The 18,152-nt window shown below is 43.2% G+C and overlaps 2 protein-coding genes across 2 annotated transcripts in view; both read left to right on the top strand.

Annotated features, from left to right (window-relative positions):
* The first annotated feature begins 884 nt into the window (after positions 1-884).
* Positions 885-11,523, top strand: LOC306840859 (mitogen-activated protein kinase kinase kinase 7-like). The gene is made up of 14 exons (XM_079370425.1): positions 885-1,436; positions 2,365-2,475; positions 2,983-3,048; positions 3,383-3,428; positions 3,971-4,109; positions 4,985-5,109; positions 5,386-5,514; positions 5,676-5,806; positions 6,740-6,824; positions 6,970-7,100; positions 7,970-8,108; positions 8,778-8,839; positions 9,100-9,215; positions 9,616-11,523. The coding sequence occupies exons 1-14, from the start codon at positions 1,371-1,373 to the stop codon at positions 9,785-9,787; spliced, it is 1,518 nt and encodes a 505-aa protein (XP_079226551.1). The 5' UTR covers positions 885-1,370; the 3' UTR covers positions 9,788-11,523.
* Positions 11,524-17,662: 6,139 nt separating this feature from the next.
* LOC306840919 (transcription regulator protein BACH2-like) overlaps positions 17,663-18,152 on the top strand; it is a 33,275-nt gene continuing 32,785 nt past the window's right edge. The window contains exon 1 of the mRNA XM_079370506.1: positions 17,663-17,935. The gene's annotated coding sequence lies outside the window, so the exon portion shown is untranslated. The remainder of the gene's footprint in view (positions 17,936-18,152) is intronic.

Genomic DNA, 18,152 nt, shown 5'->3' with positions numbered 1-18,152 from the left:
GGCAGAGGGCAGCAGCTCACACTCTGCTGGTCTAAAACAGTCTGCAGGGATGTGTGATGTTTTCATCCAATAATCACCCACGCAGTCTGAATCAATCGGATCAGTTTGGTCGTTTACGACAACAACAACATGACAAGTAGCCTAACTGTTACTGTCTACGTGTGTGCTCCAGGTCAAGATATATACAAGGAGACGTGTTTGATAGTTTGGTTTTGGATGACCACAGGTCTGCATGTGGTCCCAGACTCCTCCAGGGTCAAGAACCATCAACAAGATAGTTGTCTTCTCACCAATTCACAAACCTTTGAAAAGGTAGTCACAGCTCTTTTTTCATTCGTTATAGAATCGCAGTGTCGTCTCGTAATTTGATGATGTAAATGTTGGCTTAAAAAACATCTGCACACATCTGTTTATCGGTGCGCTGACACGGTCCTGGGTTGAGAATACATGTGCTCAAAATTCAAGTAGCCTACCATTCACGCAGACCTCCTTGGTTAAGAATAAATGATAACCTTGAGAAACCCTTTAATAATAATAGGATTCACTTTTTTCAGATTGAGTGAGGCTGCAACAACAAATGCTCAACACTGAATTTACTAAATCAGCTCAAAGTTGTTCAGAAGTGTTCAAAAAAGCAGTTGAACACAAGATCCTTGCTACAGAGCTAAAATGACAGATTAAACTGCAGCCACAAATGATGATTAATTAAGAAACCCTGTTCACTTGAAATGTGTGGTGATGTAATCTTTTTTTTTAAAACAAGTTTGCAGGACTTAGAGGCTAAATGTGTGTGTGTGAGAAGGAGGGAGGGGTTTGTCAGCTTCAGACTCTACAACACTGCAGGACTATCACATTATTAGTGATGGAGTAATGGAAATATTGTTTGTCGCCCCTTGTGGAGACTCTCCTCCACATAGAAACAAAACAAAGCTGCATTCAAGAGCGCCACCCCGCGGTGGGCGTGTTTAACAAAGCCCTCTACCTCACTGTTCACCTCAGAACATGTTTAATCTAAAAATGAGATCAGCTGGATGGATTTAAATCACTTTAAAGTCGGTTTAACGAGTCAAAAAAAAGCTCCGTTTCTCCGTGTGTCGTACTGTTTGTGCGGTGAGACGTTCACGAACACTCCGACGTTTCAGTGACGCTGCGTTAGCTGCTTCTGGCTGCTGCCTTACTTCCTGATTTCACCGCAACAGATGAAAACGACTGATTGACTGGAGCTGAAAACACAGCAGCATCGACGGCTCGTATTTTTTGTGTCCTGGTTGTCACAAGAAGAGCTCCGGGGTTTTAACTTCACCTCGGTCGGCTTGTTTTTTTGTCCCCGAGGAGTGTCCCCGCCCGCCCCGCTGCGCTGCGTCGCCGTGATGGTGGAGACTCCAGCCGGCTGTCTGTTTGAAGACATCCAGTATGAAGACATCCAAGTCGAAGCGGTAAACTTCCTCGCACACATCGAAAAAACAAAAGGCTCTCACTTAAACGAGCCGAGCTGAAATGCTGGGGAGAGATGTTAAAGTTGTCGCAGTAAAATCTCGGCTTTCTATTCTTTCTTTGTGTTCATGAACACATCATGATGCTTGTGTAACTGCGCCGTCAGCTGTCCTTCAATGTTACAAACTGGAGTCTTTAAAGCTGCACAAAGAGACATGTAAAAGTGTTAAAAGTGTTCAGACACTGTGGTTCATGTCTCTATACTCAAACTGGACTCAGAGGTTCCTGTAATTCGGTTTGAAGATGAAATGCTTCAGGAGAAGTTGTGGTGGAGGGTCCACAACAGTGAAACTTAAACCGTCCTGGTAGATAAATAAACTGTGTTCAGGGGCCCTTTTGTTCCTTTGAATTAGAAAGTGTGTGTAAAAGCTCTAAAGGAACCTTTTCCTTTTTCTTTTTTTATTATTCTTCAAAGTCACACTATGGGAGGAGTGTTTACAGAAAGTGTTTGGAGAGTAAAAGTATTTTTTCTCCGGTATCAAGCTCCCCTCATAATTAAATTTGTAAATAAGTTATGAAAACAAAGTTCATGTTTTCCTGCCCGGATTTGTCAACAAGCCAAATTCAGTCAGAGTTCATGTGGAACCTTTAAAACATGCTAAAAGCTTTCAAACGCAGAGAAGTCCTGGTTTTTAAAGCATGTTCATCATAAGTGGTGAAAGCGTCTGTAAGCGAGGGAGTCTGGTGGATGTAAAGAGAGCGGTGTGACCCCTCCTGATGCTGGCTATAACAGATGTTTGAAGCATCTTAACATTAGTGTGAGGACGCATTACAGGTGAGCGTCACCTCTCTCTGTGTTCATCTAATGTTTATAAGCGTTAAGGTTCCTGGGGTCTCCCTGTTTAATATACTGTATGTTCCTTTCTTCAGGCTGTGGGCAGAGGGACGTTTGGAGTCGTCTTTAAGGCCATCTGGAAAGGAAAGGATGTTGCGATCAAAACCATCGAGAGCGAGAACGAGAGGAACGCTTTCCTCGTTGAGGTACGTTTAAACTCGTTGTTTCTTTTGGCTGCAGGAGTCAAACTTTTCTCAGCTTCGTGTTTACTAAACCGACACGTCTGAAGTCTCCAGAGTCTGGGAGCTGAGCAGCTCTGTCTCCCGCTGAAGAGATCTCGAGTTAAACTCTCGAGTTTTTCTTAAAAAAATGAATGAATTAAATCATACAAACAAATCATCTAACACCACGCAAATGGATTCATAATATGAAGAACGTGTCCAGACGTGTGCACGTGTCAGAGTCTGTCTTCTTCTTCTGATATGTGAGTGAGACACAAAGTGTGATTGCCTTTTCATGTCCTCACAATGACAGGTTTCACACAGTCTGCAGGAAGAGTCTTTGTTTTAGATTTCAAACGTGCTCGCAGGTCGTGGAGCTTCCTCTTTTAGCAGAGATGGAACTTTAATAACTTGAAGCACAAATCCCATGTGAGGTGTGACAGTGACGTGTTGATGGTGTTCGCAGTAACAGTCTGTGTTTTTTGCACACAGCTCAGACAGCTCTCTCGAGTGAATCACCCGAACATCGTGAAGCTGTACGGCTCCTGTGACAATCCGGTGAGTCATCCATACAGCGACACTGTGACGTCATTTAGCTTTCCTTTTTAATGTCACTCTTTATGTTTTCTCTGACTTTCATGTGACCTTCATGTGTTTAATTTTCTTTTCTGTTCATGCACACCAAAACAATTATTCCTACTTTTAAACTTCGGCCTGGACGATTTAAAAAAAAAAAAAAAAAAAAAAAAAAGTATGTGACATTTATTGTGATAACATTTTTCCAGCCTTCATCAAACTCATGTACTGTCATTAAAAAAAAACACATCTGTTCCTTCTCGTTATGATGCGTTCAAGGACCTGCTCCTGAATACACTCTGCCTTGTTTCCTCAGGTGTGTCTGGTCATGGAGTATGCAGAGTGTGGCTCGCTATATAACCGTAAGTCATGACAGGTTTATTCACAAACTGCTAAAGAAGGACAGGACGTCAGTCAGCGTCAAACACGCTCAGATCGTTTAAAGCTGCGACGAGAAGTGAAAGGAGAACGTGACCTGACACCAGGGGAGAGATTCTTGAATCCTGCACTTTTTTCAGGACATTTAATCGTCTCCACTGAGTCGGATATTTGGATGATTATCAGCTCGAAAGGCGACGGCCGAAGCCTGTTCACGAGCCACAGTTGGCTTGTAATGGAGCGACAGGCGAGCAAGCGCAGGAACAAGATGTGAGAAAGGGTTCGGAGGAAAATTTGAACTTCAGGGAACAATATTCAAATGAGTTGTTGTGCGAGCTGCACGATTCTCCTTTTGATTGGATATTCTGGATTCTCCCGTTGATCGAGAGGGGAAACAACCCGGCATACAGGAAACACGGTTTAGTGTTTAAACCTGACCTGGTCCCAGCTGTTGACCTGACGACTGTCATGTTGTTGCTGCTCCATCATGTGTTTGTTCTCATGTCTTCTTCTGTGTCACACTCAGTCCTGCACAGCGCTGACCCACAGGCTCACTACACGGCGGCTCACGCCATGAGCTGGTGTCTGCAGTGTGCGCAGGGAGTCGCATATCTGCACGCCATGAAGCCCAAGGCCCTAATCCACCGGGACCTCAAACCGCCAAAGTAAGAGTCTCTTTATGATCAATAAGAATCTAGGTCACACAGTTCAGAGACGCTGTCAACGACACTTTACACCCGTCCAAGAATTTCAAGATTTAACAAAATAAAAGTCTGAACATGTTGGCTTGCAGAGTGCCTGAGGGGAATCCCTGTGATGAAACAGCCAATAAAAGTTTCACACACGACATTTATGTCGTCTGCTGTCAGCAGTGGAATAAAAAAAAAACACAGTTTGAACTTACTTATAAAACGTTTAATAAATGACCATGATTTATCTGTTTTTAGCCGTGGTTGTGTCTTGTACGGTGGCTGACAAGTGCCAAAAGCCTCCAGTCCGACTCTCTTCAACGCTCTGTCGGCACCTGGATAGCGAGAGACGTTGATAGCCATGCAGCTATAGCTTGCCAATGCTAAGAAAAAAAAACAGTTTGGGAGGATTAAAAGGGAACCGTGCGTCAAAATGACAGACAGGCTGCAGATTGTTAAATATCATCATTATAAAAAATTACCACAAAAATTCAGTTACGCAACCTCAGATTGAGAACAATGTGCAGCAAATTCAGAAACATCCCAAAAAAAAAAAAGAAGCAACATGTAAAAGTCCAAAACACGACGCAGCGACTGCATTACCATCGAACGTGCTGCAGACTTCAAACGGACATTAGGACTGAGCACTCGCCGCCCGCCGTCGTCTCAGGTCTGTGGACGTGTTCATCTGTCTGCTCAGACTCCAAAATCTCAAAGCTTCACATTTGCACATGTATTGACGTTCAGTGAGATGAAGTGTGATGTAAACCTGCAAAGCTTTTCCTCCTCTTCTTCTCCAGTGTGTGGTGTATGGGGATCATTCTCTGACCTTTGACCTCTGTCTGTTCCAGTCTGCTGCTGGTGGCTCGTGGGACCGTGCTGAAGATCTGTGACTTTGGAACAGCTTGTGACATTCAGACGTACATGACCAACAACAAAGGGAGCGCCGCCTGGATGGCTCCGGAGGTGTTCGAAGGTGAAACACCAACGCTGCGTTCACTGCTCAGTCTGAAAACACGAGCAGCAGAAACTTCACGACCAGGGGAAAAAAACGGACACCTTCACTGTTTCTCATCTGTACCTGTAAATCTTTGGTGACAGGGCTTTAAGAGGAAACGCATTCATTGAACCCTTCACAGCTGCAGTTTGATAAACCTGTCGCTCTCTCATGCTTCAAACGACGCCTTCAGTGTCACCTTCATTTTGCCGCCTGCACATTGGGCAGTGAATGTAACGCGGTTGTGTCTTTCAGGCAGTAACTACAGTGAGAAGTGTGACGTGTTCAGCTGGGGAATCATCCTGTGGGAGGTCATCACACGCAAGAAACCCTTTGACGAGATCGGCGGCTCTGCGTTTTGCATCATGTGGGCGGTCCACAGAGGTGAGAGAAAGTCCTGCAGCACCGATCCTCGCTCCTTCCTATTTGAACACTTGATCGACTGGCCGTGCTGTTCGTGGCTGCTCCTCCTGGTGTTTAAAAAAGTGCAAGTTGAAGGAGAAACAGTCCTCTGACCTCTGAGTCCTCTGTCTCCGGTGTCGCAGGTACGCGTCCTCCTCTCATCAGAGACCTTCCCGAGCCCATCGAGACGATGATGACCCGCTGCTGGGACAAAGAGCCGAGTCAGAGGCCGTCCATGGAGGAGGTGAAGAACACTATGAGCGACCTGATGAAGGTAAAGACGCGTCCCAGGATCAGCTGCAGTACGATTTAACACTTAACATGACGGTCACCATCTTCACCGTTTAGCTGCTTATTAGCATGCTACTTAGCAGCAAACTGGCTGCTTATTGGTCCTGATTAAGTGTTTATTAGTACCTCACTCTACATGACCAAAGTCTCTCGCTAACAGGCCATTAACTGAGAGTTTACCCTCCTCATTACTGCGTATTGATACTTCGTTAGCAAGAGGATGTACATATGAGGTAGAAATAGGCTCAAGATTATTTAAAATACCTTTTTAATAAAACTTCTGCAAACCCAAGAAACCGAAGCCGAGGTAAACATCCACCCAGTGTCGGTGCGCTCTGCTCTTGATGTTTGTCATGTTTAAACATGTCATGATTAAATTTGCAGAAAATAAATGTTAAAGATGTTGAAATTAAATGCTAGGACACTAAATCCCTAAATCGCCGGTTCAAGTCCCGGCACGGACCAAGTCCGGAAATTGGTCTGGTAGCTGGAGAGGTGCCAGTCCATTTCCTGAGCACTGCCGTGGTGCCCCTGAGCAAGGCACTGAACCCCAAAAAACTGCTCTGGAGCGCTCGCTGTGGGCAGCCCCCTCACTCTGACACCTCTCCATTAATGCATGTCACTAGAACTCTGTTTGTGCATGAGTGTGTATCTCAGCCTACGTGTTTGTTGTTTGTTCGTATGTTTGTTTGTAAACCGAATTTCCCCTCGCAGGATTAATAAAGTATAAATTATTATATGAAACACCTTCAGGTTGTTTAAGCCAAACTGTGACGAAGCTCTTTGTGTTTGGGTCAGTGGCTCAGTCACTTCACAGGTGTGATGTGAAGCTCTTCAAGGAGCAGCAGTCAGACATGCTGAATGAAACCGGGTTAAACTGATGAAAGTGGCTCAGTGGGGTGTTTTGATTTTTCAGTACTTCCCGGGCTCTGATGAACCTCTCAAGCTCTCTCATCAGTCGTCGGACGACAGGAGTGGCTCGTCATCGGCCACCAGCACAGGTAGTTAAACCGCCCTGCAGCTTCCACTCACGCATGAATATAACCATCAACCTAAGGAACACGTTAAAAAGTCAACGTTGGTGTGTGTGTGTGTGTGTTGGATCCTTTGCTTGACGCAGACGATGACGAGTTTGTGTTTCTGCAGGCTCGTACGCTGACTTCACCTTCAACAGTAACCGGAGCGACGACAACTCGGAGCACAGAAACTCAACGGGACGAGACGAAACACTGAAGAGTTTCGACGCCAAATTTCCACTTCAGTTCAAACCCTTGAAGGTAACAACCCAGTTTATTTTTAATATCTAATATTGACACTTTGTGTTAGTGCATGCCATGACTCGGGACAACAACATGCTGCCATACAGATAGTAGATTCACACATACAGGGAAGCTGACTTGGTGTTTGGTGTAAAACAAAGATAATAAGAAGCTATGAAACAGCAGTGCTCCTGCTGCCCTTTGCTATGAATGCTGCTGCAGGACGTACATCTGCGGGCCTTTCTTGAGGGGTCTGAGGTCCGGGGTGATGAAAGACTCCACACTGAACACCGTGGAGTCACTGCATTATTCCTGAAGTCACCAACCATCTCCGGTGTCTTCAGAGCACTCAGCTGTAATGTTCTCGCCGGAGCAGCTCACCAGATGATCGTCCTCCCACCTGTCCCTCCACTCGTCACATCACATGTTTTTTTTTAACTTCTCACCAATAACTCTTTGCAGTTCTTTGCATTCCCATTACGCTCGGATCTTTTTCCATTTGACCCGGCTTCAATTTTAAAGTATTCTCAGGTTTTTTTCTTCTATCAGTTTGTTTGTAATGAGCGTCTGAAAACGCTCCGTTATTAAGAGGATGACCCGAACTCTGAGATCACCAACAGATGAAAAAAGAAGAGAAGCAATTCATAGATTTAGCTGTGAGCTACGTCATAAAGTTAGGTATGAAATCTAAATGTCTGAATCACTATGAACTGACTTTGGATATGTAAGTGAGTAAGCTACGATCAGCTGGGTTCTGTAAACACGAAACATTTCAGTCATCTGGCGAAAAAACAAAACGGATGGAATATAAAAAGTGTGACACACTCAGATCCTTCTGTCAGGACTGTTTCCTTAAACCTTTGTCTTTGTCTTTGTCCCCTCTTCAGACGGCCCCTCTGCGTACCGGTCTGTCCAGAGTCTCAAGTGTAGAGAGCCAACCAGGACGCTCCCAGAGTCCCACACACTGCACCAGCCCTGTGACCACCAGCGGCCAATCAGAGCTCAGGATGACCTTCAGCCCCCCAGGTATGAGCCTGCATAACAACTGATCCTGAATCTGCAGTCAGACTGAATATCTGACAATGTGTGCTTAAACAGGCTGTTTGGAGATTTTCCCTTCATGACATCACAAAGGGCAGTAGCCCCTCCCCCAGGTGGGTGACACTCCCACAGCTAGGTGTTTGTTCTGCCCTCTGAGTCTGCCTTCTCACCGTAAACAACAGGACATGGAGCCAGAAAGCACCGAGTACACCCGAGTCCTTCTAGAGAGGGGGCGTGGTCAGACACAGCTCATTTACATATTTAAAGCTACAGACACAGAAACAGCCTGTTCTGAGCAGGGCTGAAATAGAGGGGTTTATAGACATGATCACATACAGGATCAGAGTGGATTTACAACAACACACTTCACACACATGTTAAAAGCAGCTCTGACACTGATTTAACCTGAAGAGGAGAATATGAGACCTTTAAGGTAAACATCCCCGGCAGAAGACTGGCAGCTGAGTCCGGCGTCTGAATGAGGAGAGGGCGGTTTGAGAACGGCCCAAATTCAAAACTTTTAATTTACATTGCACTGACCACTCTTTACCACTAGGGGGCAATAAAATGCAGCCAACAAGTGGTTGGTTCTGTCCGGATGTGTGTTTTCTCCACACAGATAAAGACGTGTTTGTGTGTGTGTGTGTGTTTTAGCCACAAACGGTTTGGATAGCTCCATCCCCCTGGCCTACCTGAAACTGGATCATCAGTTACAGGTGAGTTTACAGACTCCTCGTGTGTGTGTGTGTGTGTGTGTGTGTGGTTTTTTTAATTTGGTTTTATTTTTTTTATGGGAACATATTTGCAGTTAAATTATTTACTAGAATACACACAGGTGAGGATTCGTTTAGACACTAAATATTTATTTTGCAAATGCATGCACAACATCAGTTGATGTCATGTGTCAGCTGATGTAGCAGACGAAGCGCTGTGTGAATAAATTTATTTAATTCTCGAGTGTTCTGTTCGTCTTCAGCCTCTGGCTCCGTGTCCGAACTCTAAAGAGTCGATGGCCGTGTTCGAGCAGCACATCAGGATGGCTCAGGAGTACCTCAAGGTGCAGTCCGAGATCTCTCAGCTTGTTCGAAGGAAGTAAGTCAAGTAATTCTCTGCCACAAGCAGCCACACTCGCATGTACGAGCAATAACAGTCTGATCAGGATCCGTTAGTTTGTTCCCTTTTCTCTGATCTGTTTTTAAGATTTTAGTTTAAGACGGCAGAACAAGATGTATGTTTAATCACTCACTCTCTGTCTGCATGTTTGACCCGGTGCTGCAGCCATAATTTATGATCCTCTTTAACTCACGTTTAACAGAGCTCCCCGTTTGACCTTGTTGGATTGCAGTCATGACTTTAAAGCAGAAGTGTATTCATCATGAGACTGACGTGTCAAACTGCCTTTACATGAACACTAAGTGGTCCTCGTGCGAGAGGTGCATGAATGAGCTCTTCATTCATGGCGTGCTGACGTCGGCTCTCTCTGTGTGTTCAGACAGGAGCTGATGTCCGAGCTGGAGCAGGACCAGAGGGAGCAGCAGACCTCGTCCAGACTCATCCAGGAGCACAGCAAGCTGCTGGAGGACAACAGCAGCCTGTCCACCCAGGCTCAGGGCTTAAAGAGCAAGCTGAGCATGATCAAGAGTCAGAACCAGCACCACAGCTAGGCCACAGCTGCTCCATGTTACCTCTTTTGTTTCTTTTCTTTTTTTTTTTTTTTAATTCTGGAGGATGAGAGGATTCACTCCATGAACTGACTGTAAAAGGAGGACAAGCCAGAAATCATGAGAAATAGAAAGCTCAACGAGGAAGAGAGTGTCTGAGAACATAAGAATCACAGCGTTTTGTCTTCAATTAGAGGCTTTAAAGGTACATTGGCATTTTAGTTTCCACATTTGTGCTACGAAATCTAAACTTAGGGATGATAAGGCAGCTTGAAACAAACCCCGAAGGCCTCTCGTTAACCCTTTTCACAAAAAAAACCTTCCTTAATATTTTCGAGATACGTCAAAGGAGAGTCTCCTAACCTGGCTGTGTTCACGTGTGCTCCTCACAGAGGGAGACTAACCCAGATGGGGGGGGGGGGGGGGTGAAGAATATTTGTCTTTATAGTAAGGCTACATGGAGTTCAACAGAATCACAATGTCAACAAAAGAACGGAGAAGAACATTCCCAACAGAAAACATAAAGCTTCCTTTTAAAAAAAACGTGCACAGAGATCTAAGTGGTCGTATAGACTCGATGCATCGTGCAGCAGTCACAGGACAGACAGCGAACGTCACTCTCCTTTCCCATTGGCTCGAGGTGAATTCGAATAGGCTGCTGCTGCTGCTGCGTTCTCATCCTGCAGCTCGAACTGGCTGTTCCTGTTCAACAGAAACTAACAACTAACTTACAGGAAGAAATAGATTTGGATTATTGATTCAGCCAACAGCTGAGAAATCCCCGCAGGTAAACCCTCTCCATCACGACCACGAAACGTTCTCGTTCGTGTCGCTGTCAATGTCGGGCGCCGTCCGATCCGATATCAGAAAAAAGACCCAAAACATAACTTTAAAAAAAAGAATTACAAGCACTGAGACAGACAGAATTGTAAGCTGATTTATGAATTCATTTCACCTCCTCCGGTTGCCTCCAGGTAAATGATAATATTGCGGTGTGTCACATCCTCCCTGGTCCTCGCTAAATGGGACGATGTGCTTCCTTTTTAACTTGTTATTCTTTCCTGATGGCGTCTCCGTGGTGAGACCAAAGACATTCACGTGGACTGTGACCCTCAAAATGGACTGGAACGCTATATTTCCTCGTGGCCTTTTTTTAATCTGTTTTTACCATGTAGTCTTTGTTGAAATGTTGAGCTGTATCGACAAGTGTCCTTTGTAAATTCTGACGTTTCTATATCCAGTTATTCATGCCAGTTTGATTGTGTTTGATGAAAAGAGGGAAGGTGTCATTTAAGCCCATGTAGACTGTGAACACGAGGCAAACCAAAGGCAGTGTGCTGCACATCACAGAACAGATGTATGCAGAGGTCTTTTTTTGTCCAGGCAGATATTTTGTTTTAAGAGTTCATTTTAAACGTTCTTTATTCACCTTTGTTTCCCCTCACAGTGATATCTCACAGGATTGTATTAACATCACTTTGCACTGCACTTGATGTGTTTCAACACATCCGCATGTTTTGTATTCACACTTTAGTTTTCTGTGGATTTCTTTCACGTTAGTTCAGGCGTCAACTTCTTGTACAGATCTTCCCTTTTTTTTTTTTTTTAAGTGTCAGTTTATGGTATGAAAACTTTCGATTGAAGCCCTGTGATTCCTGCAACTTGTCTCATGTCATTTTAAATGTACAGACTGCAGTTAAGTGCTTTTTAGAAAAAAAAAGTAAAGAAACTATTTTGTAGTATTTTGTCTGTTCTCATCATTTTCAAGCAGTAACCGTAGAATGTAAATATTAATGGACGTCGCCCGTCTGTTCCTGCAGGCGGCGCTGAGGAGCTGAAAATGCTGTCTCAGCCGAACTGTCAGTCAACCTAACGACAGACAAACTCCTGACAAACCGTTACTGTTAATGAGTTATAAAATCACTAATACCACGTACAGTGTGTGCTGATCAACAGACGAGTTCATTCGACCGATCAGATTTTTGAACCAGGCTGTAAATGTTCATTTCTGCTGTTAAAACAGGATTTTTATGCTCTGATCTTCATGTAGCTTCTGGTGATTCTGCAGCCAGCCTCTAGTGGACACTTAAAAAACTGCAGGATTTTGCACTTCCCGTGTCGGCTGCATTTTTCCACACTGGAGGTTGCCGCTTGGTATTTACAGAAAGATTCTGTGTTACCATAAAACTGTAAATTATTTAGTAATGCTTCCTACTACACAGAAGTACTGGTTTCATCTGTTCAAATCTATACTGGTACAAATACAATTCACACTCTTTACAGTTTCAGTTTAAAGTGGGACATTGCACACGCCTTTTTTTAACACAAATGAACAGAAACGCATCCATGTGAAACAAACAAAAGAATGCATCACATTTTGATTAATACGACTGGTGACATTCAAAATGCGAAGCTCTAGGCTTACCAAATCTCCTCTCGTGATGATAAAGTTTTTCTGATATTGATTATTTAAAGGAGCAATATGTAACTCTGACACCGACAGGTTAAACTTGGTGAGTGCTGAGAGCTGTCTGGCCCCGCCCCCTCCTCTCTAGAGTGGCTGCTCACACAGGTCAGCATGTGGTGGACACTGTAGCTTCAGTGTTTAGCCAGCTCTGCATGTGGTGGACACTGTAGCTTCAGTGTTTAGCCAGCTCTGCATGTGGTGGACACTGTAGCTTCAGTGTTTAGCCAGCTCTGCATGTGGTGGACACTGTAGCTTCAGTGTTTAGCCAGCTCTGCATGTGGTGGACACTGTAGCTTCAGTGTTTAGCCAGCTCTGCATGTGGTGGACACTGTAGCTTCAGTGTTTAGCCAGCTCTGCATGGGTCTGTAAAGCTTTCTGTGTTCTAACCTCTCTCCATGTTTCAAAAGCATCTCCAACATTGATCCTAGTTTGAGCAGCTTTCTGCTGCTGGAGCTTATTAGAAACATGCAGAGGCTTTTTAGCTCGGGTACAATCACTTCTATCTGAAGCAGTTCCACTGCCCGCTTCCATCGCTGCAACACCTGTTGACCTGATAACTGCTCTCATATCTGGCAAACCCAGGGGCGTCCAAAACGGAACTCTCCATTTGCATCTTAATAATGACTTCATTTGGAAATAAAATAACACAACATGTTGCAGTTAAACTGTCAAACATGACTTTCAGTTTCCTTCAAACCTAATACCCATATATTTGCAAAAATGTGCTTTTTTTATGTTTCTAATTTCATGCTCAGTTTAGCTCACATTGTTAAAAAAAACAGTTTAATAAGATCCGACTGATTGAGGATAGGTTGGGAGTGTTTCTTTGATTTGTTGGTATATTAAGAAACTAATGAGGTGAAACAATTTGTCCCCGCAGCAGTTCTAGCAGCGAGCAGCTTCAGTACAGCAGGTTAATGATGTTAGCAGCCGTTCGTGCTGGAGGTGTGTGTTCCCGCTTTAACTGCAGCACTGAATGTGAGGCTGCAGTTTCCATAGCAATGCAGCCGTTTTTATAGACCCCACTACTCCCTTCAATAACAGTTTGACATGCTCAGTGGTAATTTGGTTTTATACTCACACACACACACACACACACACACACAGAAGCGAGAGAGCTGCTGAATGAAAGGCTGGACTCAATTTGAACCCACCATGGTACGTTGAAGGTAGAGAAAGGAAATCATCTGATCATCTAATAAACTAAGAGAAGACAGACAGAAAGTCCTTTTTTATTCATATCTAGTGTTACATAATATTACACCTGTGCTGGTGTGCTGTATGGTGGAACTTAACACAAACCTGAATCTCTACGTTGATCTTGTTGGCCGTTGATGTGTGTTGCTGATGTGCAAAGGTTTTTACAACGTGGATGATTGTCACAAATAAAATTTAAAAAAAAGATGACTTATTCTCTGTCCAGCAGTTACAGATTTCCCTTTTCTTGCTTTTTGATTCAATGGTAATTTAATTTCAAACATTAAATGACTTGTTAGGAAAACATTCAGAAAAGGCCAAATCAAGCACAATTTGTTCAATATAACTACACACTGTAATATATATATATATATATAATATATATATATATATATATATATATATATATATATATATATATATATGTCACGTGTACCTAATTACCATTTAAAGATGTTCATCACATTTCTGATAACGAAATTCTCTGGCACTTTGTAACGCGTGTTACGCTGTCAGATTGGTTTTCAGAGTGTGGCTAACATTAGCAGTGCTACTCCCAGCAGCCTTCTGTCCTGCTTGTTGTTTAACTTGTACATGTCTGTGCTGAATCTGAAACACGTTGCTCGGGTTGAGTGCTCATATACTAATTTACCTGTGCTGTGCCGACGAGATACTGTCCTTCTGCTGTGCCGGTTTACATCTGCAGAGCATGACGTTTAACCAGAGTTACAGCTCCATCTAGTGGCAGAAGGCTGCATTACAGCTTAGACACAACATCTACGGTTTTGTGGACTTGCATATAAAACTACGAATGATTTGTTTTGGTATGTTTATTTCTAGTGCCGACTAACGAGGGCGACTTATCACACACACACACACACACACACACACACACACACACACACACACACCTTATTGTTGGTTGCACTTTGTTTACAGAGTTTATGATTATTAATGCAAACTTGTTCGGAGATTACGAGCAAAGGTTTGGGGATTGAAATACGACAGATTGCAGATTGTGTTGACTACAAATGGAAACCTCAACACTTTGTATACCAAAACCTAATCCTTTGATTATGAAGAATTTGCAAATACAGGTTAAAGTTCACTGAAAATAAAGCGGGGTAAACCAAGGCCAGTAGAGAACAGCTAAAGGCCCAGAGCAGGTTACTGGGTCATGTCTTAGTCAACACAAAAACACTTGAGTTTAAAGATTTATGTCTCCAGTAAGAAGCCACCGAGCGAGGAGCCCGATTTTTTTTTTTTTTTTTTTTTTAAAGGGCAAACATAAGCAAAAACTGTGATCCTTTGCTAACTTTATATGACACACACTTTCTCCTGAATGTTTAAATGTTTAACTAGAGTAGTGCAGCATTTTGGGGATTTCAGGGTCTTCATCCAACCAACCTGCTTTACAACCTGAGCTACCAACTATATAACCAACAATGTCTGAGGCAATAAAAAGCAACTTATTGAACCTTTTTTTTAAAATATTGATTTTGCAACCAAATTTTCTTCGAGTTTGATCCAAAATCTTAAAATGGAATAGTTAGAAAATCAAAAAGGGTCAATGTCAATATTAAGCTTTTTTCAGTATTAAATGTTGAGTTTATTATGGGATGTCAAACGTTATAATCCAGTCATGTTATTTAAAGAGAAAGCATGCTTTTATCTGAATTATCAAAGAGTGTGGTTTTCTCTTTGTCTTTCATGATGGTCAGAGCAGCCGTGGATCGGCCCCTGAGAACATCTCGTCTCCCTCTGAGCTGATACGAGCTGCTGGAAGAGCTCGACAAATCAGTTCTGGCTATTTATAACATCTTGACATTGAGAATGTGGGCTGATCTGAATCCAGCCGCTCAGAATGAGACCCAAGAGGTGTCTGTCTGTGGCGAACTGATAAAATGTGAGCGCTCTGCCAGCTCCCGCAGGATTAAACTCCGCGTTAGGAAGCGTGTCGTACCTTCTGTCCTGTTCAGAGTGTCCTGAGCACGCCGCAAAACCCATTACTCTGCTCCTCATCCCATTTATCCCTTTATGTTACGGTCTGATTTACACTTAAGTGCCATATGAGTGAAGACACTAACAGATTAAGAAGGCAGAATATTTATTCTGGGAGCTATCAAATAGCTTTGTGAATGACAATTTAAATGCATTTTGAAATATCTGGACATTTTCCTCTGACTTCAAATGGAAAGTGGACTTGAGCTTGTCGAGTCTTTTGACTACTCAAAGTGCTTTTACACCGCAGGTGAAGTGTCCTGCCCAAGGACACATTGGACTTGTGGCTGCAGGAGCTGGGGCTCAAACCCTCGACCTTCCTGATGAGAGACGACCGACTCTAACAACTGAGCCGCAGCCACCACAAATCAGTGGAACAGGAACAATGGGAAGTTTTGTTTCTGATAAATGTGAAGACATCTCTTTGGGGAGCATGATTGGCCATAGGCGTAGATTTGCGTATGGACCGTACGGACATGTCCATACCAATCTCAAACGATGGCTGAAATGTCCACACCAATATTTAGGTTAATGTGAAAAAGTCACTTCAAAGGGTTAAATCATTTCCCACTGATCGATAATAAACAGACTGCCAGTATTTTCTTTAATCGTTTAAGTGAATTCCCAGTACAAAATAATACATAAATGAAATACTTAAAATACTGTAAGCCCTGAGTCATGACCCCACCAAAGTCAAAGTCGAACCTACACCCTTGTGATTGGCCCTTCACATTTCTACTCAGGTGAAACAATCGACTTTAAATTGTTGCGCAAACATAATCAACACACGTGGTTTCATGAAAACATGATTATTACAGGAGGATTTTAAAGGAAGGAGGGAAAACTTCAGAGCATCATTGGTCGACTTTGACAGCTCTCAGGGTGACTTTGAACCAAACAGGGTTTCAGACCGGCGGTGTTCTCGTAGTCCTCGTGGGCCGCACAGGTATCCCAGAAGGATTTCAAGAGATTTTAAGGACTTTAAGGGGGTCACCTTGAAGAGGTTCAGGGATCTTGTTCAGGGTTTCATACCGATGAGGGTTTTTAAACTGATTCTGGCTTCAACAGGGAGACTTTGTCAGTTTTTTTATGGGTGTTATTCTTACAGGAATGCAAAAATTCTCAGAAAGCTTCTTTTTTAATAAATGAATCCTATAATAGATTTTTCAGTGTAACCATGTATATTGTGTCTCCTTTGTTGTGTAAACACTGTCGTTTCTTTGGGTATTTTTTTAATATCTCTGTCATGATTTGTTGTTTAATTTTGTGTGCTATTTATTTCCGTTTTTAGATTTAATCTCATATTTTATTTTGTTTGACTTCACTCTGGTGAAGCCTATTTTATTTTTTTCAAGTTTAAGCTTTAGTGTTTCCTGTTTTATTTTGTAGTGTTGCCCCCTGTGTATCTGTTTCCTCCTGTCCCTGTGTGTTGATTGCCTCATTGTCCTCACCTGTGTCAGCTGTGTTTGATTACCCCAGTGTCTCTGTGACAGTGCATTCATCATCCCACACGTTTCTGTGCTGTTGACTTTCATCATGACTCTTTTAAAATTGGATTTTTATTTTGTTTTATTTGGATTCTGAAAAGGGAAGCTTTTGTTTGGTCTTCTGTATTTTTAATTAAATAGTTTTATTTACTTGTGCATGTGCGTCCTCCTCTTTGTTCACTCATATCAACTTCATTTTTTGCACAGCTGATTGTCGTACCAATGCTGATAGAAGCTAATAGATTGACAAATTTAATCAATGACAAACGTGTGTGTCTGTTTTCTTTTTGATCTTGCAGGGTTTACATAATCAGTGTCATGTTTTATTTCCAGGATTTAAATCCCTTTGGCTCCATGTGGAGGTATAATTTGGTGAGCCATTTGATATTTTAGTTAATTTACAAGAACAGATAAAAGCCATAATGAAAAACAGAGACTTGGGAGTTTTGATTGGCACTTTAAATGAAGCTGTTCATGGTGCAAAAATCCCAATCTTTAGGAAACTGAGTCTGATTGATTTATGACATTGTTTGTTTTTAAAGAGTTATCTGCTTTTTAACTCTTCATTTGTATGTCAATGACTTAATCATCTAACAGCCATTGTGATATATGTTATTATAGTAGGCAGCGTAATTCAGCACTGCAGCGTCAGGAGGGGGCGGGGTGGGGGGGGGGGGCATCATCGTAAGAGCAGGGGGGCTTGGCCGTTGTTGTGAATGAGGGCGAGCATGACGTCAGGAAGCCAATGTCAACAATGCAGCTCCTAGAGGAGAAAAGGCGTTTCATCCTCTCTCTCTCTCTCTCTCACACACACACACACACACGCGCGCGCTCACACGCTGGAGACCAGTCTGCGACGCACACCGACTGATGCCCGAGGTGCGTTAAAAGCGTTTAAAGCTCCGGTCGACGGAGAACCGCGGATTTACAAACACACAATGTGGATTCACTCTGTTTTATCTCCGAGGAACTGAAAGGAAGACGAGGCAGGACACGCGGGTAAGTCGCACTGATGATGATGAAGATGATAATAGCCGGGCTGCATCGGGCTTTTACTACGTTACGCATGAGTCGAGCAGACAACGGGAGCCTCTTGTCAGCCGTGGATTTGCTTCTACTAATCTGTCTGCTCGCACTGGATCTCCTCACTTGTTTGTGCTGTAGTAATTCAGCCGTGGTGTGTTTACGGACTCGAGAGGCTTTAAATCAGTGTGAC

Source organism: Symphodus melops (assembly GCF_947650265.1).
Source record: "Symphodus melops genome assembly, chromosome: 19".
NCBI classification, from domain to species: Eukaryota; Metazoa; Chordata; class Actinopteri; order Labriformes; family Labridae; genus Symphodus; species Symphodus melops.
This window is presented reverse-complemented; position numbering and strand designations above follow the sequence as displayed.

Coding starts and splice junctions, on each gene's coding strand:
- LOC306840859 (XM_079370425.1), top strand. CDS start 1,371: ATGGTGGAGACTCCAGCCGGCTGTCTGTTTGAAGACATCCAGTATGAA. Junction 4,110..4,984: donor CGGGACCTCAAACCGCCAAA/GTAAGAGTCTCT, acceptor TGTCTGTTCCAG/TCTGCTGCTGGTGGCTCGTG. Junction 5,807..6,739: donor CTATGAGCGACCTGATGAAG/GTAAAGACGCGT, acceptor TTGATTTTTCAG/TACTTCCCGGGCTCTGATGA.